This window comes from Acanthochromis polyacanthus, chromosome 4, assembly GCF_021347895.1.
Source record: "Acanthochromis polyacanthus isolate Apoly-LR-REF ecotype Palm Island chromosome 4, KAUST_Apoly_ChrSc, whole genome shotgun sequence".
NCBI lineage: Eukaryota > Metazoa > Chordata > Actinopteri > Pomacentridae > Acanthochromis > Acanthochromis polyacanthus.
Window position 1 is genome coordinate 35,057,988 of NC_067116.1, and position 22,831 is coordinate 35,080,818.

Genomic DNA, 22,831 nt, shown 5'->3' on the forward strand with positions numbered 1-22,831 from the left:
GATGTCTAGAACTGACTGAAGCTTTCATAATGTCTGTCCCAGTCCCATGATTTGCCACGGAGCCTCATAATGAAATTAGGGATAAAGGTACGATTGTAACTGTTAACAAGAGGCTCAACTCATGATGAAGTAAAGTAACTTTGGGTGTTGATGAAGGACTAAAATTTTAGATTACTTGAAAAAAAAAGTGCTTCTAGTAAAGAAAGCATTGTAATCTTAATTTAAAACACGCTTTGTTTGTATTTTCAGACCCTGTGATCCAAGCACCAGTGAAAAAAGTGGACACCGGAAAAGACTTTGCTGATTCAGAGAATGCCCAGTGCAAAGAGGAGCACGATCACATCCCGATTATTAAGATCAATTCAGTGTGTTCAATGGCCTCCTCTAATCCGTCCCCACAGAGTCAGGTAATATCTACATCCTAACACAATGTGATTCAGAGCTGCATTTTGAATTAAATTTCATTGAGGCTGTAGGAATGCTGGATGGAAACACTGTAAAATCACAAATTCTAAAGCTTATTATTGCCACAGTCTGTGACTTGTTTTAGAGCTGCTACAATTTCTTCATTACTCTTCTGTTAGACTGTTATTTGATAACTACTTTTCTCTTCAATTATCATTTTTCCACTCAACAGAACCAAACATTTCATATATAATGATATAATACTTTTTTTATACATGTATGATAATGAAACTGATCAGGTTTGAGCTGTACGGTGCTTTTAAAAGAGAAATTTTAACATTTTGATTTGCCCTGTGGAAAATTAAGGCAGATATTTTTGTTTATTTTGCAACATGTAATAAGGCCAAATGATTAATCAGTTACTTGTAAAAAAAATAAACTGCAGATTAATTGAAACTGACCTAATGAATTTAGGGCTGAATGATATGTCCAAACATCTTATTGCGATCATTTTTGACAGATATTGCAATGTGAGTCAGGATTTTAGTGGGAAAGGTTATTTCCTTTCCAGTGGGGAAAAAATAATAATAATGATAATAATAATAATGTGGTTTTCTATCAAAATGAATGAAATATATATGAATTAAAAATTTATTTCAGTATGTTTCGACATATTTTACCCCTATCTAAAGAGATGCAGCTGCTGTGATTTGCTTGTTTTGCATTTGGTCATACTAATAATCAATTATTTACATTTTTAATTAATCTGTCTTTGATTTTCCTGGTTAATCAATTAAATGTTTGGTCTATAAAATGCTTGAAAACTATGAAAAATGTCAGTGTTTTCCAAGAAAATGGCCTCAAATGCCTTTTTTTCATCCATAACCAAAAGACACCCAGCTTACTGTTGGAGAGGAGGGAAACGTGAAAATAATTACGTTTATGAAGCTGGAATCAGAGAGGTTTGACTTCCTTTTCCTTAAAAAAATCCTCAAACTGATAAACTTATTAAGTTAGCAGACAATTAAAAGTTGTAGATCAAAATTCTATCAATTGTGGACCTTTAGATAAACTTCTCTACCACATCGTCAGTTACAATTATTCAGTATTTCAAAGTGAATCTGTCACTCCATATTGACTCTGTGGTTACATTTATCACACTAAATTTAAAAGAAATATTGCAGTATTCTTGCTTAAGTGATTAGCTCATTGAATTGTCATCATTGTCACTCTCGTGTTTTTAAAGTCAGTTTTGCACAGCAGTGTGAGGAAAACAACTCAAAGCACATCAGACAAGTCATAGTCCAGTTTTTTGTTATCTAGAGTCATGCAAAGGTGCATCATGTGAGTTGTTTTCCTAAAGAATGCAACACTTTCAAAGTATTCCAGTTTCTTTGTTTCACAAAATAACAGCAGAGAATTTGCAGCAGTGGCATTACTGTGTGAGTGGATTCTTCACCTGAACTACATACATAGAACGTAACATCTGTAATTATTAAAATGAGTAACCAAATAGGGCATCAGGTATCAATGAAAACACACTTTATTGGTTTATTGTGAGCTGGATTTCATTGTTTTTTGTCATCCACACAAACAGCAGACTCGGTCTGATTGTCATATATTTGTGGTGTTCTGTTATGGGACTTAATGGTTAAATTTTTCCTCCTCACCAGCACTTACATCTCTTTTTCTGGATTATTTTCATGGTCTGTAACCCAAATTTGTAAGAAATTAAATGTATGACAACAAGTATCCCCATGGCACAACTTTACATATAATTATAACTCTGTAAATCATCATAAATTATAGTAATTTAAGTCACACAGTTTGGGAAGCACTAGTTTTAAAACTGGAATTTTGTCAAAGCATTGAGAGAAAGTTTAGAAAGAAAGCAGGATACTTTTTATATTAATTTTACTTTGAAATAACTTGAAAATGCAAATTTCGGGCTTTAAACGTAAATTTTTAAGGGTTCTATCGGGTATTAATCCTAGAAAATGACAAAAATGCAAGATTAAAGCAGTTGTTCCTCCTACTCTAAGGTGTCGTTGGCCTCTGTGGTAACTTTCTGGCCGTTACACCTCCGTTACTCACCGGTGCTGTAACGCCACCAGCCCCAGGGTTAAGACCTGAGCCACCTCCAGCTGCGTGGGCCAGTCTCCGGCAGCGACACAGCCGAAAACCCCGCACTCCTCCCCGATACCGGACTCCTCGAACTCCATGCCGCCGCCGCCTCTCTGTCCTCCGGTCGGTCCTCCGTTAACCCTTACCGGACGATCTCGTGCCTGAGAGCAAACAAGCGCGCGCGTGCCCGTTCACGCTGTCACGACAGTACAAGCCGCGAACACGTGCCTGCGCGAGACAACGTGGCTCGTAAAACGAAAAACACAAAACAAACTCAGCCGTTAAAGGCGGTCAGCAAACCCCGGGAAACAAAATCTAGAAAGCAAGCAAACAAAAACAAAATCGACACGCTCTGATTAGAAAACAGAAAAAATTACCGTAAAGTACTCAAATGTGCTGACTTAGAGAAACTCACGTGGTGTTTTTTGTGCGACTAATTACAATCAATTAAATCGATTAGGGTCAAAAAGACAGTTTCTTTGCTCGTGGTTGAGTTTTAGACAAATCAATCTTCATGTAAAAGAGAAAACGGAGGCACTTTAGTTGATAAACGCCAAAAAGTTTTTGCGTCTTGTTAAAGTTTGATGTACAGCCTCTTCCTCACACGTGACAATCAATGTGCTGCTGTGATTGGCTCCCAAAACCAATCGAGTGACGTGATTGGCTGTCGACACACGTAAGACACAGCCCGCTACTCTCTCCCGTTTCCTCTTGTAGTTTCATCCAACAAGTTTGGAAGCACTTTGTCTTCTGTGTTTCAGGACGATTCTGGAACGAGCAGCGCCATGGACTCCACCGCAGGTAATGTAGAGTAAATAAATGCACAGTTTAGAGCATTAGTTAACTGTGCAGCAGCTTTAAGTTTCCCGTTTTTCAGAACTCAACATTGGCCAGAAGCTCAATGAGGGGAAGACGAAACAGATTTTTGAGCTCCCGGACCAACCCGGACTGGTTCTGGTCCAGTCCAAAGACCAGATCACAGCTGGGAACGCCGTGAGGAAGGATCAGATGGAGGGCAAAGCTGCCATCGCCAACAAAACGACAAGCTGCGTGTTCAAGCTGCTGCAGGAATCTGGTGAGGATTCAGTCAAGTTATCATTAAGTTACTGAAAGCATTCAGACGAGCTGTGTCATACTCGCCCTGAGGCAAACCTCCCACATGGAGAATTAACGGAGTTCTTCTAATGAAGCAATCCTCCACACAGAGTAGCAGAATGTCAGTGGAATGTTCTCAGAGGAACATCAAAGCAGGTTTGACCCTGGTGAGCGTGATAAGAGGTCAATGAGGTGACAGTAGTGTCGAGAAGGAAAGACAGCCTTGGACCTAGTTACCTTTTCTGTTGCAATCATCGGGTAACAAGTCTGTTTTAGCATTTATATACTTTTTTTTTTTGAAGTCAGAATATGATAGAAATGTGTTTCACAATCCCTCAAGCTAAGATACAATCAGATAAAACTACAATCACATCAAGTTTATTTTAAAAGCATGCTTTTAAAACAGCCCAAGTTAACTAAAGTGCTGTATGTGTGTAAAGAAAAAGACAGAAGAAACATGTACAAACTTTAATCAATTTGTAAGCAGAATAATAAAATATAGTCCAATGAAACAACAGAATAAGATTGACTTCTAAATGAAAGTACATATGACAGTCTAAACAAGACACAACAGGATAATGATGTGTAAGTTGAAGTTGTAGATCATGATGAATGGAAAATACTTCTTTTAAAAAGAAAAACCAGCAAGGATAGCAACAGTGCAATCAAATTCAAAATGAAAGTAAATATAAAATGCTAAATAGTAGGATTAACTTTAGAATGTATCTAAAATGTTTTTTAAAAAAAGACAAAACAGAATGACAGCTTGTAAAGTTGATCTTTTAAAATATAATAAATGTAAAATGCTAAACTTGATAAGAACCCTGAGAGCAAGCTAAACCTCGGATATTTAGTTTGTAATCAGACGTCTTAGCAATTATTTAGAGATAAACTTCTTTTAGGATTCATAAAAATGACTAATTTTCTACTATTGATTAGCTAAAAAAATCATTAGCTGTATTGAGAACACATGATCATGACAATGCTGGATTTTTACTTCTGTTATGTGCAGCAGAAATTGTTATTATGTTGAGGGTTTTTTGTTTGTCTTTTTTACAAGTGTGTACAATCCCAGCAGTTCTCGTGGGTGAACACAACTGATAGTCATGTTACAATGTTGATGATGAGTTCCAAGTGGTAAAATGTCTGGAAGTTGCAGTGAGAAGCTCGTAAATGGACAGTCATGGATGTCATGCTGAATTTGTTCTTTTTTTCCCCATTTTGCTACTTGCTTAATTTAATTCTGTGTGTGGTTACAGCTCTGCAGAGAGATGAGAGAGGGCACCAGCGACTGTATCAGAGCAGGATCAGAGTTAGGCAGGCTGCCAGTACAGACTTGTGAAGGCCTGAGTCGCTTTTTAAGATGTGAGGAGAAAGGCTTCCACATGTGGGAGTGTTTCTTTCTCTAAGTGGCTGTTAGTGGGGACCTCTGACAGTTTATAAGGTGCATGCATGTCTTGCATAGTTCCAAAATGATTTTCCACCTGGCTTGAATTTCTTGGTAATTAGTTAATTACAGCCACAAGTATCTCATGAGTGCGGAGTTGTGCTAATTGCTGTCTTGTGACTTGATCGAGTACAACGTGACCAATCTCATCGCCATAATGAAATTTTTGGTTGAAAGATATTTGTGCTAACTTCAACTGCTGCTATATTTGAGGACTCATCTGTTATCCAAATATGTACAAAGGAATACATTTGTAGCATTATTTCTAAAACGTCTGCCCTGTTTTCCAGGAATTAAGACAGCCTTTGTGAAGCAGCAGTCAGACACGGCGTTCATTGCGGCCCACTGTGACATGATTCCCATTGAGTGGGTGTGTCGGAGGGTGGCGACCGGATCCTTCCTCAAGAGGAATCCAGGAGTCAAAGAAGGCTTCCGCTTCTCCCCCCTGAAGATGGAGATGTTCTTCAAAGTGAGTCTGTAGGCTCACCTTGATTGATGTGTCTTTGATCTGTTGAGGTCTGTTTGTGGACTCATCGATGATTTGTGATTTAGGATGATGCCAACAATGATCCTCAGTGGTCAGAGGAGCAGCTGCTGGAGGCGAAATTCTGTCTGGCTGGGCTCACTATTGGCCAGTGTGAGGTGGACATCATGAATCGCAGCACGGTGGCCATATTTGAGATTCTGGAGAAGGCCTGGGCCACTCAGAACTGCACCCTGGTGGATATGAAGGTATGCAGTGCAGCGCTGCCCTCTGCTGATTAACATGGTGTTGTGGCGTGACAACCTCTTTACTGAGTGTGTCTACCTGCTGCACAAATAATGTGTTTTGTGTCTTTTTTTTCCCCCTTGTTTATAGATTGAGTTTGGGGTGAATGTCAAAACTAAGGAGATTGTCCTCGCTGATGTGATCGACAATGATTCCTGGAGGCTGTGGCCAGCTGGAGACCGGAGCCAGCAGAAAGACAAGCAGGTCAGAGCTTCGTGTTTGCCTCTTTTTTTTTTTTCTTTTTTTTTTTTTTCCATTTTGACACTTTTATAAAGAATCGCAGCTTAAAATGAATTTTTCTCTTATTCCAGGTGTACAGAGACCTAAAAGAAGTTACCCCAGAGGCAATGCAGATGGTGAAGAGGAACTTTGAATGGGTCTCTGAAAGGGTCAAGGTACGCTGAACACATGGTCTTAATCAGTTCTTTATCTGCTCTGTTTTGGTGACTTTTGTCAACATGAACAAAAACCTAAAGCTGTGTTGTGTTTTGTTTAAATGTATCTCAAAAAAGTGAAGATTGATGCTATGAACATGCTTTAACCCTTTGAACCCCAAGTAGTTGCTCCTTATACATTTTTACTGACTGTAGGCTCATTTTCACAGCAGTATCAAATCCTGTACCAACCATGGCTAGAAGAATGGAGGGAACAAAATGCATTCTCAAAATTATTATGCCATAAATCTCAGAGATTAAAAAAAATCTGAACAAAGTTTTTTTTCTTTTACAAAATTGGCAAAAAAATTATTTCAAACTGCAGCATTTACCAACTGTCTGGGTCTTATCAATAATGGGAAAATGTTGGTTCTATATACCTTTTAGATATTTTACTACTTAAATTTCTAATTTGTGTCCATACTTGTCTCCTCTTGGTTCTGTAAACAGTCTGTCTGTTGGTTACTGCTGAGTCCTTCATGGCCTTTTACTAAATCTGGTTACATATATAAACAAAATACTGGCTAATGAACACATATTTCTATATAAAACAATATATATATATATATATATGTGTATATGTATAAAATCATTTTCTGACATATCTTTTCTAATATATATGTATGAATTATATTGATAGTCTATATGATTTATATAATTTCTCTGATATATAACTTTTATCTACTATGTATGTGAATGATGTTGATACTCCATCTATGATTTATATCACTTCTATTGTTTTACATAAAAATGTGTTTATTAGTCAGTATTTTGTTTATATATGTATATATAACGTAATAATATATTGTCTCTTCAAATTATTACAATAATTGACTTTACTGCCATTATCTGCTTCTCTAGCATATATTAGTGTGTGTTTACAATGTTTGCAAAATACCTGTCTACAGTCGAGCTTAATATCAGAATATTCTATTACCTATTATTATTATTATTATTATTATCATTATTATTATCTATTGTTCCCGCTATGAATATTAAAATACGCCGAACCATTTGTCCTGTATCATAGCTACATGTATGACGTTTGCAGCAAAAAAATAAAAATAAAAAACGCGTGAAAATCAGTTTAATATTCAGAGTTAAGATGGATTAAATGCGCTGTCAAACAGCGCTGAGTGGAGCGGATGACCGGACCAAGATGGCGGCCCCACCGCTCGTCAGCCCCAATAGGCAGTAGCGGTCGATGCGGCGTCTACCCTTTATTATGTCTATGCACACTAGAAGCACGAGCTGATGCGGAGCGCGGCCAGTGTTGCCAACTTTGCGACTTTCTCGCTAAATCTAGCGACTTTTCAACGCTCCAAGCGACTTTTTTTTTGTCAAAAGCGACTAGCGACAAATCTGGCGATTTTTTCTGCCGTTTTGGAGACTCTGACAGGAAAACTCAGTTCATTCTGCAGTTACTGTCCTCAACAAGCAGCAGGTGCTGATGTGAGCTTCTCCCCCTCACAGAGCACAGGCTGTCAGTCCAGTAACCCCGCAGCAGTCTCAGTGAGGGGAGGGGGAGACCCACATCACTCCGCGGCCAGACGATAGATTAATCGCGCATGCGCAGTCCCTACAGATCCCATCCAGACTTACGGAGCCATATAAATAAAAATGTTTCTTCACTGTCATGCTAAAATAAACCACAGCATTTAGCCTCTAGTACAAGAACATATTTTGATTGTTTTATACTCACTTTTTGGTCTCTTCCACAACGTTATTCCTCTCTCCTACAACGTTGATTACAATTGCATGCAAACTGGGAAATATGCAAATTAGGCGATGACGTCATTTAGCGACTTCTAGCGACTTTTAGGACAGCCAATAGCGACTTACCTTACTGAGGAGTTGGCAACAGTGAGCTCGGCGCCAGTGTTGCCAACTTGGCGACATTCTAGCTAAATCTAGCGACTTTCCAAAGCATCCTAGTGACTTTTTTTTTTTTTTTTTTATCAAAAGCGACTAGCGACTTTTTCTGCCGTTTTGGAGACTGACAGGAAAACTCGGGTCATTCTGCAGTTACTGTTTTCAACAAGCAGCAGGTGCTGCTGTGAGCTTCTCCCCCTCCCAAAGCACAGGCTGTCAGTCCAATAACCCCGCAGCAGTCCCAGTGTCTGATTAGAGGACACATCCCTCCGTGGCCAGACGGCAGGTGAATCGCGCATATTTTTGCATATTTCACAACTATTCGCACACTTTGCAACTTTTCGCAATTTCCCCTCATAAAATGGCATAAAAACCCCGCATAGTTGTTCGCATAATCAAGGATTTTTGCCCGCGTTTTTCTGGAGGGTCTATTCAGAGGGTTAAACTGTGTTTATGCATTTGAAATGAAGAAATAACTTTTTTCATGAATAAGCACGCTCTTTCTCATTGCTTTAAGTGATCAAATGGTTCCTGTGTTGTCTTCAGCTGCTCCTGGAGCCCCAGGCTGGCGGCAGGGTGGTGGTTCTGATGGGTTCCACCTCAGACATGGCCCACTGTGAGAAAATCAGGAAGGCCTGCACCTCCTACGGGATTCCCTGCGTCCTGAGGGTCACCTCGGCACACAAGGGTCCAGATGAGACGCTACGCATCAAAGCAGAATATGAAGGTGTGCACTGATGTTGACCTTCAGTTTCCACCTTTTCTAATAAAGTGGGAATTTTGTTATGCAATTAACCTCAAATATGCTTTTCCCCAGGTGACGGGATACCCACTGTGTTTGTGGCCGTAGCTGGAAGGAGTAACGGTCTCGGTCCCGTCATGTCTGGAAACACTGCGTACCCTGTTATCAACTGCCCTCCTCTCACTCCAGACTGGGGATCACAAGATGTGTGGTCATCGCTCCGTATGCCAAGCGGTGAGCTGACCGTTTTATATGCTAGATTATTATTCACATGTGGGCTCTTTCATCGTTAGAATCAGTCCTTGATTTATTTTCCCCTGCAGGTCTTGGCTGCTCAACAATCATTTCCCCTGAAGCCGCCGCTCAGTTTGCAGCGCAGATCTTCGGGCTGACCAACCACCTCGTTTGGTGCAAACTGAGAGCCTCCATGCTCAACACCTGGGTGGCTCTCAAGCTCGCCGACAAGAAGTTACAGGCCTGCAGCCTCTGAAATGGATAAAAGGCCCGTTACAGCCCAGTGTGTTCCACTTTGTCATGTCTTTGTTTACGATGAAACGCCCAATAACCGTAGATGTCTCTCACGCACAAATCATTCCATTAAAAAATAAAAATGATTAAAAGCTTATATGCATCTGTACTTGTCTGATTCCATTTTAGGGCTTTTTATCATTGAATTTTTACGTCCTAGTTGGGAAGGCACAGCTAGGTCATTCCAGGTGAAATGACCAGATATTCCTTGGGGACTGTAAAATTCAACATTATTTTTATTTTTAAATTAATCAACCATGAACTACTACAGAGCTCCCTGAATTCAAGTTAGTACATGTAATTTGTATGTGTATGTTGTAATTACATGTATGCATTGCCATTAATCATGGTTGATTAATTTAAAAATAATAATGTTGAATTTTACAGTATCAGTGCAGTGGGATTAAACATGTTAAATTTAATTGTACAATGTCATGTTACAAGCAAAAGAACCTATACCTAAGTTCTAACTTGGGTATACCTAAGTTATACCGTTACACTTTTTGAAGCTAGTCACCTTAACTACTAACATTTCAAAAAGAACAAAACATGCATAATACTACCATTGGAATGACTACTAATACTTGTATCCCAATTTAAAGTACTGAAAAGCAAAACATGATTTTGACATTACCCATGCTATTTTGAGTAAGAATATCTCAGTAACTACAAATATAACCTTGCTGTTTTTTTGTACAGTGATAGACGGCAGATGGAACTGTCTTGTAGAAAAATGTGGGGTCTCTGGTACCTGTCCCACTCAGAGATTTTTGCCACCAAAAATAGCCAATTAAAAATCTCGTCCAACTTTGGGAGCTCATATTTTCCAAACTGAGGTACCTAGAAAGCTCCAGTTTGCCAAGTTATCACACAAGTTTGTGTAGAATGGAACCCAGGGGTGTTAGAACATTTCTGTGCAGTATTTCTAGTACTTTTAAGGCCCCAAACTCCACTTGTGAGTAGCTATCTCTTAATTTCTAGCATTTTTAGCAAGCCCCCATGGCCTGCAGAGTGTAGGGAAACACCTGGGGATGTTTGTGGGGCACTAGCTACATGCAGAGGCCTTGTTTACCAACTCGCAGCTCTCTGGTATGTCTAGAGGCTGAGAAATAACCACTTAAAGATGCAAAAAACGCTGGCGAGGATTTTTATAGCCCAAATTCTGAAAGTTTCAGACCCCCACAACTCAGAAACTATTTGAACTACAGGCCTACAATTTTGCATAGAAAGTACTTTTGTGACCATCTAATGGCATACAAATTTAGGACTAATTTGAAAATGGTGCAGCAACCACCATCTGGTGAAACCACACGGAATGACCCAGCTGTAACTGACAAGTGGAGCAGTTCCAGCATCCTGATAGGGTGGGTGCTGGCTCATTTTAATGGCTTGGACGACTAGTGGTGCTATGGAGTTCTTTTTTCTGTCAATAGGTCAACATTTTGACTCGTACAAGGATGGTACCGTGATGCACTGGCCTCTCAATAGTAATTGATTAACAGGTTGTAGCTAAATGCCAGTATGTGCTGCTGAGCCCCAATAGAGAAAGAAAACAAAGTACACAGCTGAGCAAGCAGAAAAGCACAGAAGAATTGTGCTTTTTCTGCTATGAAGGCTCATGGAAAGGATTTTGTTTTTTATTCCCATTAGTTTTGAGAGTGAGGAAATTCCATAGTATGTTTTTTTAAGTACAGATTCCGTTTTGGTGGTGAATATTTTCAGATAAAACTGAGTTGGAAGAGAAGTTTGACACCAGTCTGAAGTACAGTGCCTAAGAAATATTCAGCCCACATGATAACAAGCAACTCCATGAAGGTTATTAACAAAAATGGAAGTCAGCCGGTGCTATAAGAATAATTCTCTGTCCCTGAATGTCTGTTGGAGGACAGTCAAATCCTTCATTAAGAAATTTTATGTGGCACATGTGAGAAACTGCCAGAGACGAGTGAGGGAGGTCACAAAGACGCCCATGACTCGTCTGAAGGAGTTTCGAGCTTCAGTGGCCAAAATGGTAGAGACTGGAATGGATGGATGGATGCCCAGTCAGAGCTCAGACCTTTAATCCAATTGTGAATTTAGAGTTAGACTTAGCTTAAATGTCTGTTTACTCAAACTCCCCGTGTAACCTGAACAAGCCTGAGCAGTTCTGCAAAGATGAATGGAGTAAAAATGCAATATCCAGATGTACAAAGCTGATGAAGTCCTATCCATACAGACTGTATGCTGTTATTGCCGGTAAAGGTGAAACTACTAAACACTGACTTGAAGGGGGTGAATACATGTGCAATGAATGGCTTGTTTTACATTTTGTATTCTTAATTCATCGACATTACTTTTCAGAAATCTGATTTCACTTTGGCATGAAAGACTTATTTTTTTTAAAGTAGTTTTTGTTTTCATGTTGCAGTTTTAGTAAATTACCTTCACAGTGACTTTGGATCACTGTTTACATTGTTTGTAATCTTAATGCTAAATTAACTGGCTGTTGGTGGTAGCTTTATAGTTTGACAAAAGTGACATTTTTGTCCCTCACAGAATCAGAGTCACTGTGGCGACCGTTAAAGACGACAATGCCAAGCGTCTGGGAATGTGTGTTAATAATTTCCTGAGCCTCGGAGTGCAGATTCCACAGCTGAACACAGCTTGCCTGCTTTTTAAAGGTCCTGTCCAATGATTTTTTTGATCCTGAGTTTTTAAAGACCTTGTTGTCAAAATAGGGATTTTTGCCTTGTTGGCATGCCCGTATGGTGTTTTTCAGATGCTCTAAGACACATCAAGAGCCAAACATGCGGTCAAAGCTGTAGCTCAGCATTTACACCTTGAAATGACAGTATACCAGTAACAGATTTTGTCACAGCCATAATTAGGATGAAAGCCAGGAATACGATTCATCAGCATGATGAGGAGCTGGCAGGATGCTGTTGAAAAGTTTATAGGAATATGAATCATTTCACAGCCAGAGTTAGTCCAACAGGGACCCAAGGTTTAAAAAAGTAAAATGGTGGCCGAGCTTTGAGAGATTACCAATGGATTGGGCACACATTTTATAGATTCTGCACATAGTTAAGTCAAGTGACCACTGTTTAAATAGCTCAGTTTAAACAGCTGTTGAACCAAAGTGGTTCCCAATAGAGGACATGTGGTTCAGACCCTACAGCATTATTTACTGTGTGAATGTACCTGAATAATTTTAGTTGAAGCCCTACAATAGTATAAAAATTCAAATTTACCTGAGGAAGTATCAAAGTTACGGTTATTGAAAACCCAGCAAATCCGAACATTCCCTGTGAGCAAACACGTTGGCAACTCATTTTTACAACTACACTATCATCCATGTTTTTCTGTTTTTTTCTATTCATAGCTTCACGTTTTACAAGTACGCTCTTGATTCGGAATTTCCCCAACAACTGCACTGTTATAGAAATTCAGACAACAATCAGAGCTTATTCTTGGCTGAGCTCCAGCTGATTTGCATTCGCATTGTGTGCACTCCTGTTGCTGCTATGAAACACAAAGGATTTATGGATGAACGTATTTCTGACAGTCTCTCTCTGATCAAATACAAGACAGGTGCACGTCATCTGAGCAGACTGGTTGCTAGCAAATAATGAACTAGACAGGCGAGCTGTCGTCCTGCTGTGTAAATAGTTCTTGTGTGCTTTCCATCTTAAACACACAGTATCTATACATCTTCGTCATCTGCTCGTTGCAGGACCTAAGATCAGCCACACGAGGGAGCCTGCAGCCCATGTTGCAGATCCAAAATCTTAACCTTTCATTTCGTTCCAGTAGTTTGCAGCCAAGGGAATGAGTCAGAATATCATGCCACCATTTTATTTCTTACTTCTATTATAGCACAGCTCTCCCTTTGATAACAAATGATGGATATAATGACCTATGATGTGCTAAATCTTCGTTCACGTGTGGGTGGCAGTGGGAGGATGGAAGTGCTGAGGGTAGCGTGTGGTACAGATGAGTGCATGGAGGCTGATATCTGATATAGAATTTAAAAAGAAAAAAGAAAAACACCCTCTGCATAATTTGGAGTTGAATTTTTATGCTTTAAAAATAAAATATACTGTGGTAGAATCTGATGTCCAATCCTCCACTGATGTGCAGCAGAAAGAGTAGAGGTATAGCTACAGTGTTAAGATGGACATGATGTGTAAGTCTCAGTGACTCCAGGTTTCCTTGACAACAGTAGCATGGCAACAATCGCTCTATATACAATAATCTACCTTCCTCTCTCTGCTCCTTCTCCTATTTCCACACCGAGCTCCGTAAATCCACTTTAAATCTCCTTAGTTTCTGTCTGCTGTTCTGTCGCCAATTTCGCTGCTTCCTATTGCCATGGATGCAAAAATAGCCCAGAGTAAATGAACACAATATGAATCATAAGCAAAGTCTAACCCGCTGATGAGTTGTGAATATGTGTGGTCATGACTTAATCCTGGGCTTGCACTGTTGTTTTACTGTGGTTATTGATTTCCTCTTCAGGGCAGTAAGCAAACTGCCAGTGTAATAACAGAGTCCAAGGTCAGTATGCAGAGACTTTCTCAAGACTCAAAAAAGCAATTTATTTAGCTCTCAAAGCTGTGAGGGTGGCAGGTAAGTATCACTACGGCAGTTTATTTACACGATTTCTACAATAGTATTTAATCTTCTCTTTTTCTGTTTGGTCTTGTGTACAAAATTTCTACATCCACCTATAGATAACGTCATGGCTAAGTTTTTTTGTTGTTGTCATTCTGCCTGTTTTCCTTTGCTGGATGTGCATGATGGCCACTCACAACATTGTCCTGTTATTACTCGGGTTCCTTCACACCTCCTCTCTTGTCCGCTAATTGCTGCATGGCCTCCTCTTTCTTCTCTTCGTTGTTATACTACATCACTTCCAGCCATCTCAGGTAGAACACCTAACCATCAGGCTCCTCACAGTGCACCCAGATCGTGGCAGGAGCGGGACTTCTGCCTCAGGAACTTGCCCACTTCTCGCTCTCGAGGGTACCGGGGCACCAGGCTGGACAGGAAACGTTTGGCACGCGAGGTGATGCTTTCACGCTGGCCTACTCCAGTCATGTCCTCCGCGCTGGTCCCCGGGGGCCACGGAGGCTGGCCCCTGGCTAGCCGCACCGCGCACTCCAGGAGCTCCGGGGTACGGTGATCCAGAGAGGCCGAGATCTCCAGATAGAGGCAGTTGTAGAGGGCGGCACTGGACATGGCCTCTGAGGGGGGAGATGGAGAGGAGAGCAAGATGAATGAAGGTATGTCACAGCTTTTAAATTTATACCTAAGCCCTCCTGCTGTCTTCATTTATGGGCACCAAAAAATATTGCTTCTTTGTCTGAAAAAAAGCCCCAAAAAGTTCTCTAAATTTCTGAATATTTGCAAAACCTTCAGGGAGAGAATTTCAGTAACTCCTTAAAAATTTCCCTTAAAAGTTTTTTTTTAAAATCCCCCAAATTTGGCAAGAAAATTCTTGTAAATATTTTTTTAAAAATGAGTAAAAATCTTCCTCAAAAAATCCTAAGCATTTCTAAAGTGATTACATATATATCAATAAAACTTCTAATATTTTCTTTAAGAACATTCACAAAAAATCAATCAAAATCCAGCGATTCGCTGGATTTTGATTGATTTTTTGTGAATGTTCTTAAAGAAATTTACTTCAACATTTCTTTTTTGCACCAAAAAATGTTCAGAAATTTTCCAAAAATGTTGAAAATATGGACATTAGAAGCTTCACCGTGAAAATATATTTTTTTCCACATTTTCGCACTTTAAAACGAACCAATTTGACCCACAGGACGACACAAGGGTTAAAGTAACAGTCTCCGGAGTCACCCATTGTCAGCAGAACGCTTTACTCTCTGTAGGGTCAGGAGGGCTTGAAGTCTATGCCAGCTGAGAGGTCGCCAGTCTATAACTGGGTAGCACAGGAAGACATTCACACCTACAGACAATTTAGCATCACATATGTCTTTGGACTGTGACAGCAAACCAGAGCATGCAATTACAAAAAACCCTATCTATCTATCTATCTATCTATCTATCTATCTATCTATCTATCTATCTATCTATCTATCTATCTATCTATCTATCTATCTATCTATCTATCTATCTATCTATCTATCTGCGCATCATAAACAAACCTGTAAATACACACTCCATTCTGTGTCACTAATCAAGCTTGTATGAGGGGTAAAAGGAGGACTCTTCTGTTTGGAGAACCAATTACCCCTTAAAAGTGAGCTTTCCAAATCTACGATCTATAATAGGTGGCCAAAAGGTCAGGAACAAGCCATTATCTCTTCATAATGAAAGCCATAGTCTTTCATCATGGAAGGTGTTGAAGATGTCGGTACCAGAAGGAAGCACCAGGTGGTTGCTTTCCAGTACTTTGTAGCACGCTAGAGAACAATAAGAAGCAACTTATCAGGCAGTTCAGGTGAGGAGGGAGGTGTGCTTTGTTTAGTTTATTTTTTTCTGAGACAGGTAAACCGATATTCAGTATTTAGGGGAGTGACTACAGTTTGCTTTAACGCACTACGACAAGTAAAAGCCAGTGTAAAAAATGAAACGATGTGCAGGGAGAGCGATTTGTTTGCCATGTTAGGCTGGATTTATTTTCCTCTGTGCTACTTGGATCTGTGTTTCTTTATGCTTATGTAGTGAATTTGTGTTGTTTTTCTTTTTCAATCAGCTTGCCTGGCGTTGTTGTTCAGATGTAGGAGGAGTGCATGTCGGCTCCCTGGAGAGCCTCTGCAACCTGTGATTACCTCGTGGAGTCATTTACACGGATCTTTGGTGAGACATAATTCCTCTGTGAGCAGAGAAGATGTTAACTCAGTTTGATCTACGACAAGCTGCAGATATTTTGACCTCATATTCACTTCAATGAAGCAGCTGTAAACTCTGTAAGCTCCTTTAAAGACCCTGAAGAGATATTTTATTCAGCAGCTTCTTGCCTTGAGCAGTGGGGTTTTATCTCTCAGTTGGAGCAGTTCTAGTACATCCAAATGCAAGGATTTTGTATTTACATGTTTGTTTGTAGTTTTCTCATTAGTTTGTTATGATTCTTTGCTTATGTTCTATCAAATGTGATCAAACCACAATAATAAAGGCCTCATTAGCTGATGCTGTGCCTGGTGATTTTTTTTTATAAATAGAAAAATACTTTAATTGTGAAGGTGAGCCCTATATAGAGGCTGTGTCTAATAGTCACTAAGCTTGTGTTTAAAACTACATGAGTGTGGACAGGCAGTGAATGCTCTCCTGTTTCTACTGTAATTGTATCTCCCCTCAAACTGCCATGAAGCCTGGCATTTACCTTAGTGTTTACTGACACAGTGAGAGAAAGCTGAAAATGTCAACACCAACTGTGAGGATGAAAGCCGCGTTAGATGGAAACCATGAAAGAGGCGAGGCAAAAGGGGAAAGGGATAAAAATGGAGGTTGATCTCACCTTGAGAGGTGACCTCACGGGTGCGAACGAGGTCACTCTTGTTACCGACGAGGATGATGGGAGTTTGCGGCTGAGTCTCTCTCAGAAGAAGTCGGAGTTGAGCGGTGCGGTGGAAACTACGCCTATCAGTCACCGAAAACACCAGGACACACACCTCACACTGCAGAGCCGACAGGTCCTGAGGGACGGACCGAAGCAGACGCACAACATGTTACAGCAGAGTGAATTTTGTGACTTAGAATACTCTGAAACTCTTTGCGGAGCTGTGAAATGTGAAAACACACACACTAGGTATCCTGAAAGACTCGATAATATTCCATAGTATTAAAATCCATTCATTCATCCATCCTCTACACACCGCTTTATCCTCACTAGGGTCGCGGGGGGTGCTGGAGCCTATCCCAGCTGACTCGGGCGAAGGCAGGGGACACCCTGGACAGGTCGCCAGTCTGTCACAGGGCTACATATACAGACAGACAATCACACACACATTCACACCTACGGGCAATTTAGAGTAACCAATTAACCACAGCATATTTTTGGACTGTGGGAGGAAGCCGGAGTACCTGGAGAAAACCCACGCATGCACAGGGAGAACATGCAAACTCCATGCAGAAAGATCCCAGGCCCAGACCGGGATTTGAAATGGAGATCTTCTTGCTGCAAGGTGAAAGTGCTAACCACTGTGCAGCTCGGTATTAAAATCTTTCCAAAAAAAAAAAAAAAAGCAAATAACAGCAGCAGTACAGTTTGAAAAAACAGCAGAAAATTGCATTTTCTACCTGAGAACCCCTGTTTAGTGATACATCAATATTGAATCAAACACTAATTGCTGTACACCTCCAGTTCTTAGTGGCACACACACACAGTCATCCAAAGTGGCACAAATCTCCAAAAATAACAATTTCCAGAGTGAATCCTGCACAGATAATGGACTAAACATCAGCCTGTCTTTAGTGAGTGCTGCCATGGTCCACTGCCTTTTCATTAAGCTTTAATTAAGTCTACAGCTAACCACAGACCTAAAACAAATGTTGCACTCTAATGACAGACATGAGTGTTATACTGCAATTATATAAGTAAATTCCTCCAAAGGCAAACATTACAGTGCCTCTCACATTAAATATAACCCATAGCAAAAAGAGTAACACATATAAAGCCCCATATCAAAAAAGACAGATTGTGTCAGAAGCGCGTGTCTTCTGTGTTTTCACACAGCCACGTAAATCAGAAACATTATTGCAGTCATTTGGCACATCGCTCTCTGTGGGCGACTCTCTCTTGCTCACATCCACACACAGATGTCTCTGGACTGCACTCGAGGGAAAAGAAGGAAAAGTGTGCAAAACAACCTGATAATGAGCTTTCCTCAGGCAAACAGATGCAGATGCTGCAGATTTATTGTCCCCTTTTTGTCACACGCTTCCGTGGACTTGACATCAATTTTTTATTAATTTTTTTGTCAAGGATAACAAACAATGCACTGTCCTCCAGATGTGCACAATATGCACAAATGACATGCTACATATGCATGTTTTTTGCATACCTTTTGGGTATTTTTTTCTCTTTCATTTAACAACATATTCTCTCTTTAATGTCATTTCTTGTGCTGCATGCTAGTTGCAATAGCAGCATGTCTGAGTATAGTGTAGCCACCTTTTGCGCACTGCATGCTGGGATGCGCTTAAGTTTAAATTTGTTTGAGTGAATTCAGTAAGTTTTCTCTGTACGCACAGCTAGATATTCTGACACTTTTTGTATTTCAGTTGCTAATACAGCAAAACACTATCCTCTGCAAAAGTCTCAAAATTGAAACTGAAAAGGTGCATATTGAATTCCTTCTTAAAATAGTCCATGTCATCGGCAGCCCCTATAAACTGGTATATATGCCACAGTGAAACGCTGTATACTGCTGCAGAGAGGGCTCAGTGGCCTAATGAGGGATCAGGGAGTGTGGGAACGATGAGGTGTTGTTTGTCTTACCTGCCTCCAGTTGTCATAGATAATGATAGTGCTCTCCTCGTCGTCCACATCGACCGTGCGCACATAACCCTCCCCTAAGGACAAGGAGAGCAGCAGTTAGGGTTCAGATGGGAGATGGGCGCTGTGATTTATTTACTCGCTGCTCACTGTGAAAATGGCCCCTACAGGCTGCCTCTCCAGGGCACTACACTGCCCTGCATCATCCCCTTTAAAACACACAGCATCTGTACCGTCTGAATCCACAGATGCTGTCCTGTCCATGTCCCCAGCGAGGGCAATGGCCAGGGAGGACTTCCCCACGCCGTTCTGCCCCAGTAGGGCGATCCTTAAAGGCCCCTCAGGTCTGCCCTCCACAGCCACGGTCGGAGTGTCGTCCAGGGCAGGGCTGAAGCTGATCGGTGAAGCAGAAGGTCCAGCTGCCCCTGATGTCCAGTCGCCGTCATCGTGGACGGCTTCTTCTCGCCTGAGCAGGTGCTTAATTGGCAGAGGAGTGCTTCCCCTGCGAACTGTCGGTGTGCTGCACAGAGTCATACTGTCGCACTGGGGGAGAGAAAAATAAATCAGCGTTATGTAACATTTGAAGCCACTTTCTTTTCAGATCTGGTGTTTCTCATGTTCCAAAAAAAGCCCCAAACTTGATCTGCCTTCTGTATCTGCGTGCTGTGACTTCAGCTATGAACTGCCCTTGTAAGAGACAGACTTTTAGCAGAAGCATTCTAGCATTTATTCATCAACATGAGTTGTTAAGTTTCGAACATTTCCTGTTTACAACAAATTTCCATATTGAGCAAACACAGAACGCATTACACAACTCTTTTCATAATCTGACTAGTGCCCTAATGAAGAGCAAGCTCACCTTAAATCTACAATAAAAGCTGCTTCCCTCTCAGAGGCAACAGAAAATAACAGACATCATATAAAGTTAATTCAAACTTGTCGGCAAACAGTGGTCAATTACCGCAGCAGTTATGGAACAACTTAGAATTAGTAGAGTCATGTTTGTGTCCACTTGATGAGTGTTATTTCAATATTAACTCTATTTTTTTTTTAGCTCTGTTTTAAGTCTGCAGTATTTCCTAAAAGCAAATATGCTATATTTTTGCTTTGTGTTTGATCTCCACCATCTTTTCCTTCTGTTTTTGGTTTTATCCATAAACTTCAGGGAAAGATAACAACTATTAGCTCTACTTTTGGTCTCCACCATCTTCTAAAAGGGGGTATACAACCTTAATCTCTATGTTTTTGGCATCCTCCATGTCCTTTAAGGAAATATATGGCTCCTTAGTTGGACAGCTGTGTTGACCACATGGTGGTTAACCCCAGTTTGTTCCCCTAATTCATTAGTTTACATTGGAGCAAGTCTTGCCACTTGGCAGCCACTTTGGTAACGCCATGATAACACTTCTGTTGAGCTAACAAGACCAGGCTCCTTTATACAGGGATGAAGAGAGAGCCATAACAGCTATATTATTGTCAACAGGACATAAAAACATACTGTACTGTAGGTCACCAGTAAAATCTGAGAAATGAAAAGTAAGGTTTAAAAAAGGCTTTTCCCTATGCATGCCTACTTAATTAGGAGCTAATTAAACTGATGAAGTTTAAATGACCCAAATTGTGGTTTAAAAATCACTGAAATATTTTGTCCTTTTAATAATACAAAAAAAGAAAAACTTTTTTTGAACCAATTTTCCAAGCTCTGTCTCTGTTTCAGCATCATAAACAATATGGCTCCATGTCGGCTAATTGGCTAGAAATCCCCTGGCACCTCAACAAACAGGTTAAAATCCTTTTAAATCACTTAGCTGAGTCTTTGAGAACATTAGACATATCTTCATTACAATGAAAATGACATTTTTGAAAAAAAATCCATTGGAAAATGGTGGAATACTTTAATTTTCAAAAAAAACCCCTGTAAACTCTGTGAAAATAACAGCATATATTTGTAAAATACATTTTAGATTACTAGAATTTAGTAAAACAGTGTAACTGTACAGTCACACACTTTAAACGAACACATTATTGTGTATAAAAGTTTATTTACAATGTTTCAATGCCAACTATGCATAATTTTCTTTTCAAATCATGTCAAATATCTAACAACAATGTATTGATTTAAATACAGTAAAAAAAAAAAAATTATGGCACCATATTGCAAAAGAACAAAATATCACAGATTGTTAATGTTGATGTTATTTACAATCTTTTACCTTTTTTGTGGTTTACATTGAAATAAGTACTTCATTGTCTGTGATTTTACTAGCTGTAGACTACATATGCATATACATATTCTATAAAATAATGGTCCAGATTTTGATGCTGATATGACTTACAGTTTTGACCTGTTTTATATTTATGGACAATATGTAGATCATAACTTTTTCTACAATTTTACTATTTATTTGTAAAATAATTATATTTCCAAGGATTTAAATAGAATGAAAAGAAATTCATTTTCAGATGTAAAAGAAGAAATCATCACTTATAAAAATACATTTTTTTGACGTGCACTTCAGGTACAGTTTTAATGCTTAAAATGTAAATAAATGCTTTTCTTAAAAAAAATGATATGCCAAAACCGTGAAAATCTGTATATATATAAAATCCACATATTTATCTTTTTTAGGCAACAGCATATATCAGTAATATAATATTTTTTTTGCTGATTTAGTTTACAAAACAGCGTAATTTTACAGTCTGTGAAATGTCAGATTTTTGATGTTGACATTATTTACAGTCTATAAATTGATTACTTTTTCTGTGATTTTGCTAGTTATTTCCTTTCATTCTCCAAAAGAGGCAAAGTCTGTGAAATATCAGTGAGATGTTTTACAAATTGCAGTTAAAAATCTTCTTTTAAAAAAATCATTAAAAACAAGTGAAGGAAAGTTTAGTTTAACATTTCCTGCTTATCGGAACTGACTCCAAGTCTACTAGTATTGTGTTGTGATGCAGGACACCTCCACCCTGCACCACCACCAACCTAGAAGAACAAGCAAACATCGTCACATCCCACAAACACGTTGCCCTCACACCTGCTTCTCTCACTGAGAACCTCCTGCAGCTCCTTACCTTGGTCGCATTCTCATCGTTGCTGAGCCTGTCTTCGGGCACATCTGTCGGCATCTGCAAACTGAAATCAAGCGATCGGGAAAAAATGAGCAGTCCAGAAGATAGAACAGAGAAGAACACCACCCCTTCTCCTCACCCCTTCCTCACCCCTCCTCACCCACTGACTTTATGAACCAGAGCCAGATCTCTCACCTGTCAGGTGGCTGTCGGCAACTACAAAGTAAGCGCGGTCTCTCTCTCTCTCTCTCTCTCTCTCTCTCTCTCTCTCTCTCTCCTCCCTCCCAGGCTCCCTCCCAGGCTTCCTCTCTCCCTCCCCCTCTCTCTCCTGCTCTCTCTCCCTCCCCCTCTCTCCCTCGCTGCCTCTCCTCAGGTTAGGGCCCGGGTCCAGTTCCGCAGACCGTCATTCATCACCGCTCTCCAGATTGACTTGATGCATAAAAATCTCCCCAAATCTTGCTTCTTTTTCTTTCTTTCTTTCCCCCCTCCTCCTGTTTGCAGAAGAGAGTCACGCTGGCTGGACTCACGCTCTGCTCGTGTTTGCTGCCGGTGCATGCAGCTCAGTGATGAAGCAGTGCTGCAGGGATGCATGCAGGGAGATGCCTCTCCTGGTGTCACGAATCTCTCATTGACCTCTGGATGATGGGGGTTATGCAGAACCCGGCCGCTAGGGGGCAGTACAACACCACACAAGGCCTTTCCTCAGTAATTGGCTTTGTTTGTGTGGCCTCCTTGGGGGATATATGTTTTAAAAATGCACCACTGGTGGATTTTCCTGCAGCAGAACAAAGGAGTGACAGCCTCACTACCTGTTTACCAACTCTTTCATTCTGCCTTTTCTCTTTTCCGTCACATCCCCCCCACGCGTGACCTTTTCCTTGACATTTACTTTATTTAT

At 40.2% G+C, this 22,831-nt stretch overlaps 3 protein-coding genes across 5 annotated transcripts in view; 1 reads left to right on the plus strand and 2 right to left on the minus strand.

The window, feature by feature from the left end:
* The window catches only part of ppat (phosphoribosyl pyrophosphate amidotransferase), an 11,931-nt gene extending 8,907 nt beyond the window's left edge, over window positions 1–3,024 (minus strand). Inside the window, exon 1 of the mRNA XM_022208798.2 lies at window positions 2,500–3,024. Within this exon, the coding sequence (XP_022064490.1) occupies window positions 2,500–2,627 (128 nt within the window). The 5' untranslated portion in view covers window positions 2,628–3,024. The remainder of the gene's footprint in view (window positions 1–2,499) is intronic.
* The window catches only part of paics (phosphoribosylaminoimidazole carboxylase, phosphoribosylaminoimidazole succinocarboxamide synthetase), a 12,411-nt gene extending 2,898 nt beyond the window's left edge, over window positions 1–9,513 (plus strand). For both annotated transcript variants that reach the window (XM_022208795.2, XM_022208796.2), the window contains exons 6-15: window positions 250–407; window positions 3,291–3,330; window positions 3,407–3,604; window positions 5,362–5,540; window positions 5,624–5,803; window positions 5,931–6,044; window positions 6,152–6,235; window positions 8,693–8,873; window positions 8,964–9,122; window positions 9,212–9,513. In XM_022208795.2, coding sequence (XP_022064487.2) covers window positions 250–407; window positions 3,291–3,330; window positions 3,407–3,604; window positions 5,362–5,540; window positions 5,624–5,803; window positions 5,931–6,044; window positions 6,152–6,235; window positions 8,693–8,873; window positions 8,964–9,122; window positions 9,212–9,378 — 1,460 coding nt within the window. In that variant the 3' untranslated portion in view covers window positions 9,379–9,513. The remainder of the gene's footprint in view (window positions 1–249; window positions 408–3,290; window positions 3,331–3,406; window positions 3,605–5,361; window positions 5,541–5,623; window positions 5,804–5,930; window positions 6,045–6,151; window positions 6,236–8,692; window positions 8,874–8,963; window positions 9,123–9,211) is intronic.
* Window positions 9,514–13,968: 4,455 nt separating this feature from the next.
* LOC110961257 (GTP-binding protein REM 2-like) lies at window positions 13,969–22,590 on the minus strand. Of its 2 annotated transcripts, none has more exons than XM_022208801.2 (6): window positions 22,461–22,590; window positions 21,937–21,997; window positions 19,095–19,404; window positions 18,865–18,938; window positions 16,882–17,059; window positions 13,969–14,641 (listed from the first exon to the last, which is right to left on the minus strand). In XM_022208801.2, the coding sequence occupies exons 2-6, from the start codon at window positions 21,988–21,990 to the stop codon at window positions 14,349–14,351; spliced, it is 909 nt and encodes a 302-aa protein (XP_022064493.1). In that variant the 5' UTR covers window positions 21,991–21,997; window positions 22,461–22,590; the 3' UTR covers window positions 13,969–14,348. The 2 variants fall into 2 exon arrangements, with proteins under 2 accessions (XP_022064493.1, XP_022064492.1); XM_022208800.2 differs by lacking the exon at window positions 22,461–22,590 and adding an exon at window positions 22,129–22,248.
* Window positions 22,591–22,831: the final 241 nt, after the last annotated feature.

Bases quoted from the DNA above. Each gene is read 5' to 3' on its own strand.
- LOC110961257 (XM_022208801.2), bottom strand. From the start codon at position 21,990: ATGCCGACAGATGTGCCCGAAGACAGGCTCAGCAACGATGAGAATGCG. The intron at 17,060-18,864 runs GTAAGACAAACA...TCCGTCCCTCAG, and splicing joins TCTATGACAACTGGAGGCAG to GACCTGTCGGCTCTGCAGTG. The intron at 14,642-16,881 runs GTGAGATCAACC...CTCCCCCCTCAG, and splicing joins CCGTGAGGTCACCTCTCAAG to AGGCCATGTCCAGTGCCGCC.